General features: G+C 46.6%; 1 protein-coding gene across 3 annotated transcripts in view; it reads right to left on the bottom strand.

Annotated features, from left to right (window-relative positions):
* Positions 1 to 13027, bottom strand: part of runx2b (RUNX family transcription factor 2b) — a 41321-nt gene that overhangs the window by 14601 nt on the left and 13693 nt on the right. For all 3 annotated transcript variants that reach the window (XM_047328838.1, XM_035618266.2, XM_035618267.2), the window contains 3 exons: positions 7258 to 7520; positions 5547 to 5703; positions 3403 to 3507 (listed from right to left, as the gene is read on the bottom strand). In XM_047328838.1, coding sequence (XP_047184794.1) covers positions 3403 to 3507; positions 5547 to 5703; positions 7258 to 7520 — 525 coding nt within the window. The remainder of the gene's footprint in view (positions 1 to 3402; positions 3508 to 5546; positions 5704 to 7257; positions 7521 to 13027) is intronic.

Consider the following 13027-nt stretch of genomic DNA (forward strand, 5'->3'; position numbering starts at 1 on the left):
CCAGCCTGCTATTAGTCACTGTATTTAGTAGTGTGATTTTATGTTTGATGTTTGAATGTTTTCCCTTTTGTCTATTGGTGTATTTTATCTTTGTGATACTTATGCACATATGTGCACGTTCACAGTAACTGTTAATATCAAAGCTAGTATAGAGATCTGCATTAGTAAGTATGGGTGAGTGTGTCGCAGGAAGAGCTTGGCTTGGCGGACAGGTCTCCTGAACCACGAATATTGTCTGCAGGCCTGTAAGTAACAGGGGCCTCTTCACCAGGCTTGTTAACACCCTGACCAAAACCGAACCAAAACACGACCCTGCTCGTGAGCGCGGAGCCCCCCGGACCCGGTGGCCTCAAACACCAGAGAGCAGAGACACGCCTGACCGCTAACCTCCACCGCTGACAGACAACACACACACGCACACTCAGTTATGCGCAACAACCGCTGCGACCCGCCACAGCAAGACACAGTACGCGTGACGCCATAATGGCTTTTGTCACCTCCCATGTTTGTCTGTCAACAATTAACTGTAATGAGAAATGTGGGTTTGGACAGAAAGCCTTGTATATTGTGCTATTACGGCTCAGCTATTATCGCTCAGGAAGTGTGTCTCAGCTGGCTGCAGCCACCGTCAGGAGCAGCTGAGAGGAGACAGAACCACCTATAAAAGCATATTGGTTTAAGCAACCACTCCCTGTCTATTAGCTCAAAATGACGTTTAATGAGGCCTATTAGCTCTGGTCCAAATCAGCACTGTGGCTCCACTAGACACTAGAGTAATGACATCAATAACACACACACACACAAGCGCACACACTCTAAAATGTGGACGCAGGCATGCAAACACAGGCACCAGAGGACAGGACGACCTGCGTCTGCAATCATATCTCCATGAGCAAACAGACACGCATGAACACACACACAGAGACATCTACGAACACACTTGTTGAGTTGTTGGTACAGTGGCAAACCACAGGGCAACCGAGAGCTGTCAAGTGATTAAGCACAATGTGAGCCACAGAAACCAAGTTAGCCTCCTGCAAATAACACAGTGGCCAGAGAGACCTGACTAACCACTTAGCATATTCACGCACGCAAACACACACACGACAAACCGCTGAGGAAGATCATGCCGCAGATCTTTAAACTGGGCCCCGCTGATATTCGTCACTCCAACCACCCAATTAATTAGTTAAAGCTCAGTGCAACAGTTCAGAGATATGAGCCCCCCTTCATTCAATGGGTGGTCCTGCTTATAATAGACGAGGGAACCCACGGGGAAATGACATCCCTCAGGAGGACTCATATGGCCACCATAAGGCTTATCAAAAGCGCTGACACAAAATGTCCTTCCTGAACGAGACACCCGCAGCCAGGCGAGTTGTTAACGGGGAGCGAAAGCTGCCAGAAAAACTCAACAAAAGCATAGAGTGATGATTTATTTTACTTTCAGGCCAGACTGCAGCCAACGAGTTGATATCTAGTGTTATTGTCAGCTTATTTTCCACAAACAACACAGTGTTTTTACAGAGCAGGGCCACAGAGTGTTAGTGTATGTCAACTTCAAGACAGCCTACTGTTCTTTCTCTGTGCGGACCGCTCCCTCAGGGGCCCAGTGTACCACAGGCCTCCTAATTACCCACTCGTTTAACACAAAATAGAGCTGTAATGGCCGACAAAGCCCCCCATGTGTCAATGAAGCGTTCACAGATTGAATCACGGTTTTTCGGAGACAGCCGGTGCTCTCAGCGCCGAGCGGCTCCGCGCTGGAACCCCGGAGGAGGGCTTGAGAGGGCACATGTGTGTTTTGCCACCCTCTGAACTCAGCCTAATGACCCTCGAGAGTGAGACGTGTTCTGGCGGTAGTTTCTGGGTAAATTACACCAGCGCTGCAATTCTGGCCACTTAACGGCAAAGCAAAGAAGTTCAGGGGTTACGTATGATGACATAGTCTTTATTGCTTAAATTACTGTCCTGAGACTGAAGTGAAAACATACAAGCTTGAACTTTAAAGCTCTCTCCCAGCCCGCAATTTGGGGAAAGAACAATGGATAAAAGTGTAAAGTCTCTTCCCTTTACCGGAAAACCATCAGGCAGAACTGCCTTTGTCTTGTTCAGTGTGTCAATCTCACTTCACGTACCACGTGTCCACGCCCCCACGTAAGACTCGCAACTCTGTTCGAGACCGAACTGTGGCTTTTCCAAACACACTCCGCTCATCTGCTCGCTGCCAAATAACAGGACTTGTTTGAAAGTCATCTGACGGGCGACGGCAGATGCACAGGAAATGCTTTTGATCAAACAAGATGGCTCGAGCGCGACGGAGGGGAAATAGAGGGTGTGACTGTGTGGCGTACATATGCGACTGAGAACAAGCATGTGCCTTTGTTTCAGGGGGGTGCGTGTTGATGGGCGCTGAATGTAGATTGTGTGAAGCGCCTTTTGGCACCGTGGGCAGGTTTTCCTGCAAAAGAGACTGATGGTGGTACTAATCCTACTGTCTCCCGGCTCCTCTGTGTCTATGTGCGTCCTGGTGCCATATGTGACGGGGGCCGGCGGGCGGGTATGATGAATATGTTTTTTCTTTTTCTTTTTTATGAATAGGGAGGAGGATTGGGGAAACAGCTGCATGCCAGACCAGTTGGCACTGATGGCTATAGTAAAGTTTTTTTTCCTCCTCAGTTGTTTTTATATGGCCCATTAAAAGGAGCTGATGCTAGCACTCTGCTACCCAGTGTACCCTCTCAGGGAGTATTCTGCCTCGCTCTTTATGTCTCTTCCCTCTCTCTCAAACCGTCACACGGGAGGCGGAGCGGCCTTTTCACAGGCCAGCTTAATTAAAAGCCGGGCTGATAGCTGCTAAACACCATTGGGTCTTTTCTTTGTTAATTGACTTGTTTGTATTACACTGTCGCCGTGTTAGCTGGGCATCTGCTGCCATTGGCTAGCTGCGCACTCAGCCACACCCACCGCTTAGTTAAAGGGACAAGCTTAGGAGAACGACTGTAGTCTGTACAAAGAGGTTGTTTAACGTCTTCTGCGGTTCTTTCGGGGATCATTCTAATATTAGAAAAGAATTGCCCCGATGATGTCATCAGGGTTAACTTATTTTGGGCTTGATACATAAAATGTTGAGCCTGCATTACAACGTGGAGGTGTGGGGTTTGATTGAAGTGGGCATTTAGGAAGCAAAGAGGGTCTAATGAAAAGACGCCGTTGTGGTGCGTTATTGGAAATTTAGGATCCTGTATTTTTGGAGCTTAACCAATATTAGATATCTTGAATCCTGACCAGTCCTGAAACTTTATGTAAGTTCACTTGTGTAACCCCTCAAAAGACAAATAAAAAGACTAAACATGATATATGTATGCTCCCATCCTGCATGTGCGTGCGTTTTGTACTCACTCCTGGGCTCACGCGGTCCGTCCACGGTGACCTTTATGGCTCGGTGGTAAGTGGCCACTTGTGGTGGGTTGGTGAATACTGTGATTGTCAGCGTGAAGCTCTTGCCTGTGGTGACATCAAACAACATCAAATGACATACCATCTGCATAGACAATGACCTGCATTCATCGCTAAACCATCCCTAAGTCACAAGTGTGGTCGTGATCACATAATGGCCTATACAAACTGGGGAAAATCTACTTTAAGAGGATTTATGACAGACAACATTGGCTGTTTGAGAGGCTCTATTTAGGTTTTTTGGCAGAGCCTGAATGGAATATTGACTGGAGGAGCCAGTATATTGTTATCCAGACTTTATCCCCGTCTAACGCAGTGTGAGTGGGCGAGAGGCATTTTAATAGTCACTTCCTTTCTCGATAATCCCCAGCAGTTGCTGTCTTGGGGTTGAGTGTGCGTCTGTGCAAGCGTGTATATTCCTATGTGCACGCAGGAGTAATGCTATGAATCAGAGCAACAGCCAAGTCAGCAGCAGCACTAACGCACGAGGTATGTAGAAGCATCGCGTAACCATGGCTACGCGCAGCAAACGGGAAGCGGGCGGGGGTCAGGTAGTCGCAGCGACTCATCGGAGCAGCTGTCTGTTCAGTCGTCCACCCGCGTGCGTCTTCCGTTTCCACACTAGCTGACTGTGAACAGGCCTTTCACAGCGGCCATGTTGAGATGGGTCGGGGAGATAGCACATCACAGATTCAACAGGTCTCCCGCATGCCGGGTTTCGCGAGGGCAATGGGGGTGAGGCAGAGCGGGTGATCCACGTTAAAAGCATCTCACCTCCCTGCCATTATCCGCTGTCATCTGCTCCCTGCGATCTCATTTGGGTTTGATGTCAAGCAAGCCAGTAAACTAATGATGTGATCAACAGTGTCCCATTACTCGGTTTCCTGTCCTATCCATCCACACTGTCATCATACGGTGTCACCATTTCAGCCCTGTAACTATCGATCCTTGTCCGTCTCTGTTCGCTCCCTCCCCTCTTTATACACAACTTTTAGTTATCTAACATCCTATCGGTTCGCTCCGCTTGTACTTATCTCTGGGGTGGCCGGGTATTCATTTCAGACACCTTGTAGCCTGATCTCCCCTGGCTCCTTTGTCACTTCCTGTGACTAGATTCTGTGTCACAGCAAAGGGCCGCACGCAAGGTCTCCATGGCAACTTGTACAGTCGCGTGCCTCCTCTCCTCTCTATACTTTTTCATCCCTCCCTGACTACCACCACCGCTTTCTGCCATATTGACAGCTACAGCAGGGAAAGGAAAGAGAGAGGAAAAGTCACCGGCTGAGCTGCTGACAGCTCTTATCACCGACGTGTTGCAGCAGACCAGTTTCTATGAGACCTGTAGAAAATAATAAAAGTCTCCGAGGAAATATTTCCATGAAGTCTGGAAAGGGCGGAAAGAGTGCAATGGCGCACACTCGCTGCCAATTTACAAATCATAAATACGATGATTTAGTGTCGAGACGGTAAACAATGCAACGAGTCAATTTGGTGATGCAAAATATTCAGGGAATGCCATTTGACACAATGGTAGCGTGCCTCGCAGCCTCACAGCCTGGGGATATGTGCAGAGCGATCAGCTGCAGGGCCGCAGCACCACCCAACATGTTTATGAGCCTGACTTGAGCTGGGTCAGGTCAGGTGAACATTTTATGGAAAGGATGATATAAGTCTTGTTCCTTGTTATCAGAGCAAGGCTTTCTTATGCGGCTGATGCTAGACTGACACGCTTCTCGTCTTTGTCGTAAAGTTTTGTTTCTTAACGTAAAGGGCAGAGATTCCACATAGGAGCCGGCAGCTTTTACAAGCCTTGTCTGTCTCACCTTGCTTAATAGAAAAAAAGAAGAAGAATTTTTTTTTTTAAGGAACCACGTTTTAAAGCAAAAAAAGAAAAGAAAGAGTGGCAGCAGCATGATTCACCATTCAGACTTAAGGAGACGGGCAGTGGGATTTGAGCCTGGAGTTAGAGAGATCATTATGTGGTTGCCACGTAGGGAATGTAACCACTAATCCACACCACTGAGTCTAATAGCGCCCACTGACTAATGGCAGTGTACGGGGGAGAGGAGCAGTGTTTCAGGCCTCACCTCTGCCACTGCGGCCCACGAAGCGAAGGTCGTTGAAGCGCGCTACCTGGTTCTTCATCACACCCGAGGCATTCCGCAGCTCGGCAGAGTAGTTCTCATCGTTCCCCGCCATTACCGTGACGACTGTCCCGTCGGGTATGTCTCCCAGGGCGACCACCTGTCGGCGGGCACAAAGTCAGAGGGCGGAAAAAATTAAGGAAGGAGGTTAATCAATGTTGTGGTAGAATATACACATTTTAACACCCTTGTCCTGCGGGCCAACAGCTGGTGAACTACATCTCATCCACAATATGCTCGGAAATATTCTCTCCCTCTGATCGTGGTTGAAGGAAATTAGAAAAATGAAGATGGAAAATCTAATAAAGCAATTCTGTTAGTTAAAGGCCAAAAGGCTGAGTGAAACCAAACATGAGTTTCATCAAGCTAATGTGACAGACTTGTTTTACATTATGCCACCCCCCACCCCCCCATCGCCACATAATGTTGATAAATGGCTTTGATTTCATTCTCCCGAAAAGAGCAGTTTGTTATCACGATGAATGTGATTATGTGAATCACTCCTAAAATACTTGTCTTTAAAAAACAAGAGCGCGGCCTCGTGTTATCATTTAAATGCCTGGATGCAGATAAAAGAGCATGAGCAGGCCTGAGCAGCAATAATTACAGAGCCGTAGCAATTGAGAACAGTTAAATGATACACTTTTTTCTTTTATGTGACACATTTGACGCCAGAGCTACAAATTTCCACTTTGGTGTGTCTCTGATCCATCCCTTCAATAAAATCTGTCAAGTAATTAATAGGGCCTTCCCTGTGAAAATCATGGCAGCCTACAGAGGCCTTAAAAATACATAAAAAAATTACTCTTAAAATATATATTTCTGTCTTTCATTTGATGCCCATTAGAAGTTCAGTAAAACTCAACATGTGAAGACTAATTACAGTAATTTCGTATAATCTTTATAAGATAGTTTTTGGCGACAGTAAACCATTGTGTGGTTGTAACATTCTGTCATATATTTTTGAATATTTTTTTTAACATATAAAAATAATAGCCTAATTTACAAAATTATGAGTCATCATGAAAACAAAGCTTTTAATTGTGGCCTTATTAAAATCAACTGAATGTCGGGGCCAAAGTATTATAGTTCACAGCATTAACTGATTACTGGCAATAAATACAATTTAATTAAAGATTGTATATAAAATGTGAAAGTAAAACAATATGAGCATGCAATCCCTTATTTTACATTTAGACACATTTAACCAAATCTTTAAAAAATATATAATAATCCTGCCATTTAAAGCATCACTTTCCCTTTGTGCTTTTTAAGTGAAAAAAGCATTTGTTTTCGGAATATATTTTGCTTGCAATAACAGCAAACAACAAAACGTGTCTTGCTTTCTTTTTTCTTCAGAAATGGTGTTAATACAGGGGATAAAAAGTCCAATGTGATATGAGGGCAGAGGGTAAACACAAGAATTACGTCGAAATACACTGACATTCGCAGCATGCAACATTGTGAAATTAATTGAAGTTACAGTAGATATTAGGTCTTAAAGAACAGTCCTGCACTTCAGCCCTCATTCCCTTTTTTACAACAAAACAAAAAAATCATCAATACATGTTAAAATCCTGTTGGCTCTATTGTGTGGTCGTTTCTCAACGCACCTTTAGGACGTCAGCCTCGCGTGAAGCGGGTCGGGACTCACCTTGAAGGCGACGGGCAGCGTCTTGTTGCACCGCCAGTGGGAGGGCAGGACCGAGCACAGAAAGTTGGGGCTGTCGGTCCGGACCAGCTCGGCCGGGTGGTCGGCGATGATCTCGGCCATGCTGCGGTTTTCGTGGGGGCGCAGTCTTGGCACCGCCGCCGCCGCGTCCGGCTGCCCGCCGGGGGAGCTCACGTCGTTCATCTTCCCTGGGACCGGCTGGAGGCTGCTGGACGGCGGACTGAACCTCCGACTGGCGCTGGGATCTACGGGAATGCGCATCACAACAGCGTGGATTATCAGAAAGGGCGCCGAAGGCTTCCTCGGCTCCCTCTTGTCCCTTCTCCCCCCTCGCACGCCCAAATGGAGAAGGTCGGGAGAGTGTGCGCGCCGCTGCTCGCGGAACCTCAGCGCGTCTGCCAATGGAAAATGGGACTCGGCGAGAGAACACCGCGTCTCGAGAACCCTCTCCACTACAAACTTTAGTGGGCGCCTTCAAAAGACATTAAATACACTGCTCCGGCAAAGGAAAACAACCCTTGAAAACTTGATGATGTATAAATGACAAGTTCTTTTTTTCTCTCTTTCAAACTTCTCGGAGGAAGCGTCCGTGCGCCATAACGCAGGCGTAGTTGCCCATGTGTGGATATAAATAACATCAAATAAATGTCCAAGCGCGTAACAGGCTATAGAGTTACCAGAGGAAAAAAGCAGGTTTTAAAAATGAACAGCCGAGCCAGATGCTCAAAAAAAAAAAAAAGAGAAAAGTTTTTGTCTGTCTCCCTTGAGTGAGGAGTCAAAGCGCTGCTCCAGGTGCGTCTTTGTGCCAAACTGAAAGCCTCGGAAAGCCCGCAGGCTATGTACACACACACACACACACACACGCACAAAAACAGTTTTCAAAGTCAAAGGGATAAGCTTTGACAATGCTCAACAGAGCTATTTATAAGTCCGCTGCGCCTGCAAATTGCACATATTTTGTCCGTAAAGTCTTTCTGCGCGAGCCGCAGCTTTTGTGTATGGGGTTAAAGAAGGTTGATGGAAAAAAAAAAAGGAAAAAGAAATCGTCGCCGTTGAGATGAAGGAGGCGGAATCTAACGAATCCCGGTGTCTGCAGCCGTGAGTGTGGTTAGTGTTTTTGGAGGCCGGGGTTTCCCGTGCTCGGGCTGTTTTGCGGTTTATATAGCTCGAGCGCTCGGCAATTACTGCACTGATGCGACTCCAACACGTGGTGTCTGGAGTCGGATCCGTGCCCCGCGCCATGATCTATCACGCCTCTGTATGTGCACGGCCGGACGGGTCCCCGTGTAACGTCGACACCTCCGTTAAACACACGCGGGGCCACGTTTCAGCCGCCCCCCTCCCGTTTTGTTTTTCACCTCGTCGCTCACAGTTTAGGGAGTTTGAACACATACCGACATGGCACCGCGCTCCCGACTCGAGCGCTGCTCATTCCCGGTCAGTGTACGCACGCATCGCTCCGCCGCCGCCACCCGGTTCGGTTCGGTTCAGTTCGGTTCAGTTCGTGTTGTGTTACCACGGTATATATCCCCGACGACGTGCGGCGCCGCAGGAGCGTGCAGGGCGCAGAGCTGAGCCCGGGCGAGGGGGGACTCCCGCTCCAGGAGGTGCCTGTAGGAGCGAGTGAGTCAGAGCGCAGCGGAGCAGCGAGTCAGGTAGACGTCGCGGGGGAGCAGAGTTCCAGCCCGGCCGAGGGGAGAGCTGTCGTGCAGGTGCGCAGGCACATACCCGCACTTCACACGGGCTCTCGTACGCGTCCGTCCGTCTCGATAACTAAGACTGCTCCCCTTCAATTATGCAGAGTCCCCCGCGTAATTACGCACGACTTTTCATGCGTTTCCATCTCTCATAATGACAGAGGTGGAACGTAATCGAGTACGTTTAATACTAAAGTACTGCATTGAGATATAAAAAAAATTCCAGATGCTTGAACCTAACGTGGGTATTTACATTCCATGCAATTTCTGCTCAACTACATCAGAATGAAATATCTTTGACTTCACCACATTTATATGACAGCTTTAGTAATTTTGTAATTTAGTATTTCACATATAAAACACACCATGACATTATACAATGTAAATGATCATGTATTATTATATATTTAACTACACCAGTGTAGAAAATATTATATCTCCATTATGACCAACCTCAACAATAAAATGCTACTTTCCCCATGATGCACCAGTAACAGTAATCCGATCACATAAGATATGATAGTATTAAATTCACATAGGGCACTTTTTAAAAATAATATGACGACCTTAACTTTAAGAACATTTCGCTGATGTATTTCGCTAACCCTTTGATGTATAGTTTATATACATATTTTTATATTTTGTACATATCTGTTGGTTTTTCATATTCTGTTTTCCACTTTGCTGCTCTAACCCCCAAATGTCCCCGCTGTGGGACGAATAAAGGATTATCTTATCTTAATCTCTTAACTTTTACTTTGTATTGTGTTACATCGATTTCCTTAAATAAAGCATCTGAATGTGTATTCCACCACTGCAAAACAAATGATGAAAAAAAATGAATATTTTTTTATTACAATTTTTCCAAAGAAAGGCAAAACTGCACCCTTAAAACTATATTTAAAAAAGCATGAACGGCACCTTTACACCCCTGCACGATTCAACTTTCTACCTTGAGTGAAAGATCAGATCAGATAAAAGCATAAAAATAATATTCTATGATTTTATGCGAGTGCTGAGATGTCCAAATATTCAGAGTGGGTGCATGCTCTGAAGGCAGCGAGTGAGAGGGGCCTGGTCCGCCTGCCCCTCCTGTGTCTACTGTAGAGGGCATCATCTCCCCTCCGTGAGCTCTCAGAGAGAGGGACTCCAGTATCTCAGCCGACTCCCATCACCCACCCCACCCCGCCCTCCGTCCCGATCATCCATCAGTCTCCCGATGAGTGTTTCCGAGTGCCACATCACACAACAGCATGTGTACTGCTGCTCTGTGTTCCTTTTCCATTGCTCTTAAACAGGCTTTTATTACAGACTCTTTAAGACAAGAGGCCTTTGATACTCTGGGCCCGCTTCAAAAATAAAAGGGACTACTGGGAGGCACAGCTGCCTGGTTGTTTAGATCCTGTCACGGCTTTTGCGTCTTATTTTTTAATGCTGTAGTCGGGTACAACTTTATACATTTCACAACACGGTTTCTGTATAGAAACAAAAAAAAGGGTTCAACGTAGCCCAGGCACTTGAAATAACTTGACTTCTCGTGTTTCATAACTATGCATGTACGTGGGTGTGCACATTCATACATGTCTGTTAGCATATGTGTGTGTGGGGATGTGGGAGGGATATATATATATATATATATATATATATATATATATATATATATATATATAAAGTCTGAAAGCACTGACACGCATCTGGCACCTCGTCATGTGGACAGGGAGGAGGAGGGGGGGAGTGATTGAGTTACACTTCCCCTCCATGTGCCCCAAACACCAGAAATATGGTTCACATTGTCCAACATTCTGGAAGATCAACTAACAAACTCACGGATGAATAAATGTGAATAGTAGTAATTAAATCTGTAATAGTGATAAACATGGCCTTGCAGGAACCGTGAAGCCAGTTATTCCAACAGAGTTAAGTTTCAGCTCCGATAAAATCGCCCTTTTTTTTTCGCCCAATACGTTTGCACTAATGTGGAAAACATCCTCAATGTTGTAGTAAAATCTAATTTAGAAAAATGTTAGGGACTAAATAATGACTCACGCCGAGGCAATTTCAGACAATCGAGTTAGCCCGCCTAATTATTTTCAATGCGTTCGGGGTTCAACATTGTTTTTGTTCGGATTTGACTTGAAATGTGATTTTCTGGACTGTTTTATTTGTATGGTTTACGAATAAAAGAAGAGTCAGACGGTAAAGGATGTCAATTTTACATCCTCGGTTGCCTTTTTTTTTTTTTTTTAAGGACTGTGTTATTGTCCCATCAGAGGCAGCGGCGGGAAGAACCTCTTGATCCCCCCCCCCCCCCCCCCCCCCCCCCCCCCCCCAACCCCAGTGTAGTCTTGACAAGGGCCGTGCTCATCAAAGAGTGTTTGTCCCATCTGACTCCGCTTTGCCTCCTCATTGTACGTCCAAGCATCTGTCTTCCAGCTCCCTGAAGGCTACGGGCTAGCACTCACACACTACAAGGCCTTCTATCTGGCTCCGTGTCACCCAGAGGTGTGGGGAGCGACCTCTGAGCTAAAGAATCCCCTGTTTTCCCTGAGATCTGAGACAGAGAGCGGAGAAGGCGCTAATGCGCCATGAATTCGCTGTTCGGTCAGAAAACACCTCTTCCGCCACTTCAATGCATTCAACCCAAGCCAAAGACCTACACTGGATTAAAGATTAAAATGCTGTAACTTTTTGGGACATCTGACCGATCCTGCTCAGTATTAACAGACATAATATTGTGCGGTAAATTAATCTGAAGCGGTTTCCCTCCTCGGCGCAGCCGCAGCTCGCCTGGTGCGCAGCTGCGTCCGTCTCTCTCTCGGCTCTGGTACTGTTCATCTACTGTGTTACACTGGCTCGGAGTCGCTGCACAGTAGGAGAAGTCACTAACAGTGAAGAACCACAGCGTACCACATTGAGCAGGATGTGCCTTTTGTGATTTATGGCAATATTGTATTTCTGCCTCTCAGTTTCAATTATTTGTTTCAATAAAAAAATCAAGCTCGTCTGACACTCGGGCTAATTTTCCATGCCGAGATATGAAAAAGTTTTTGTTCTCCTTCCCACTTGGAATGACAAAGACTGTGTGAACCGCTAATGTGAGCTCATGCACGCGCACAGACATGCACACGCCTGTGATGTTGTCAGCAGACCAACCACGCAGAGTCTCCCCCTGTCAACTTCTTTACATCTCTCTCGCTCTTTGATACTGACAGAAACACTCGCTTGCAGCCTGTTTATATTCACTAATAACAACAGCTCATTAAGAAAGATTACAGGACACAGAGCCCAGCGTTGATACTGGAGAAGAAGAACAAGAGTCCGATGCATGGGACTAAACGGGACACGCCCGAACGCACGGGCTCGTACACATGTATGACTATTTTTAATAGAAAAATAATAACAACATTTGGGAGACACATTGCAGTCTCCCTTCCTCTTCCCTTCTCCCTTTCACGAGCACACACTCTCATCATTCAAGAGGAAAAGTACAGCCACTTAAGACTCGGGATCAAGGCTCCATTTCACAGTGGTGCATTTTTCAAGACACTTAATTATAGCTTTCTAGAGGAGGGCCGTGACGAGGCCCAGGCGTTTTCGGCTCTAACGGGATGTTTCCATGTTTGGCCGGCTACCAGCCAAACCGGCCCTGCCAGCTAACCAATCAGCGAGCCCACCAGGCAAGGCTAGCGGACCCGCCAAATACCCGGTCCGCTCGCCAATCAACCGAATCCAGCGGGAGGACAGACATGCGGCTGCAAATGGAGCATCACCGGTCAGTTTGCTCAGACTCTGGCTGGTGTCAAGCGGGCATATCAATTAAGAAGAACCAGCGAGGCCAGCGGAGGATGACGATAGGCAGAAACGTTACTCCTCGTGACCTCATTGACAACGACCTCGCCGACTCACATTCACGCACTGATCCCAGATCACGGCTAAGCCCTTAATGACTGTTTGTCACAGAGCCCGTGACATCACTGTGAACCTTTTTGGATGAGGACGGCACGTTTTAGTGGTGTGTGTGTGTGTGTGTGTGAGTGTGTGAGTGTGTGAGTATG

The sequence above is a fragment of the Scophthalmus maximus genome, chromosome 18 (genome assembly GCF_022379125.1).
Source record: "Scophthalmus maximus strain ysfricsl-2021 chromosome 18, ASM2237912v1, whole genome shotgun sequence".
NCBI lineage: Eukaryota > Metazoa > Chordata > Actinopteri > Pleuronectiformes > Scophthalmidae > Scophthalmus > Scophthalmus maximus.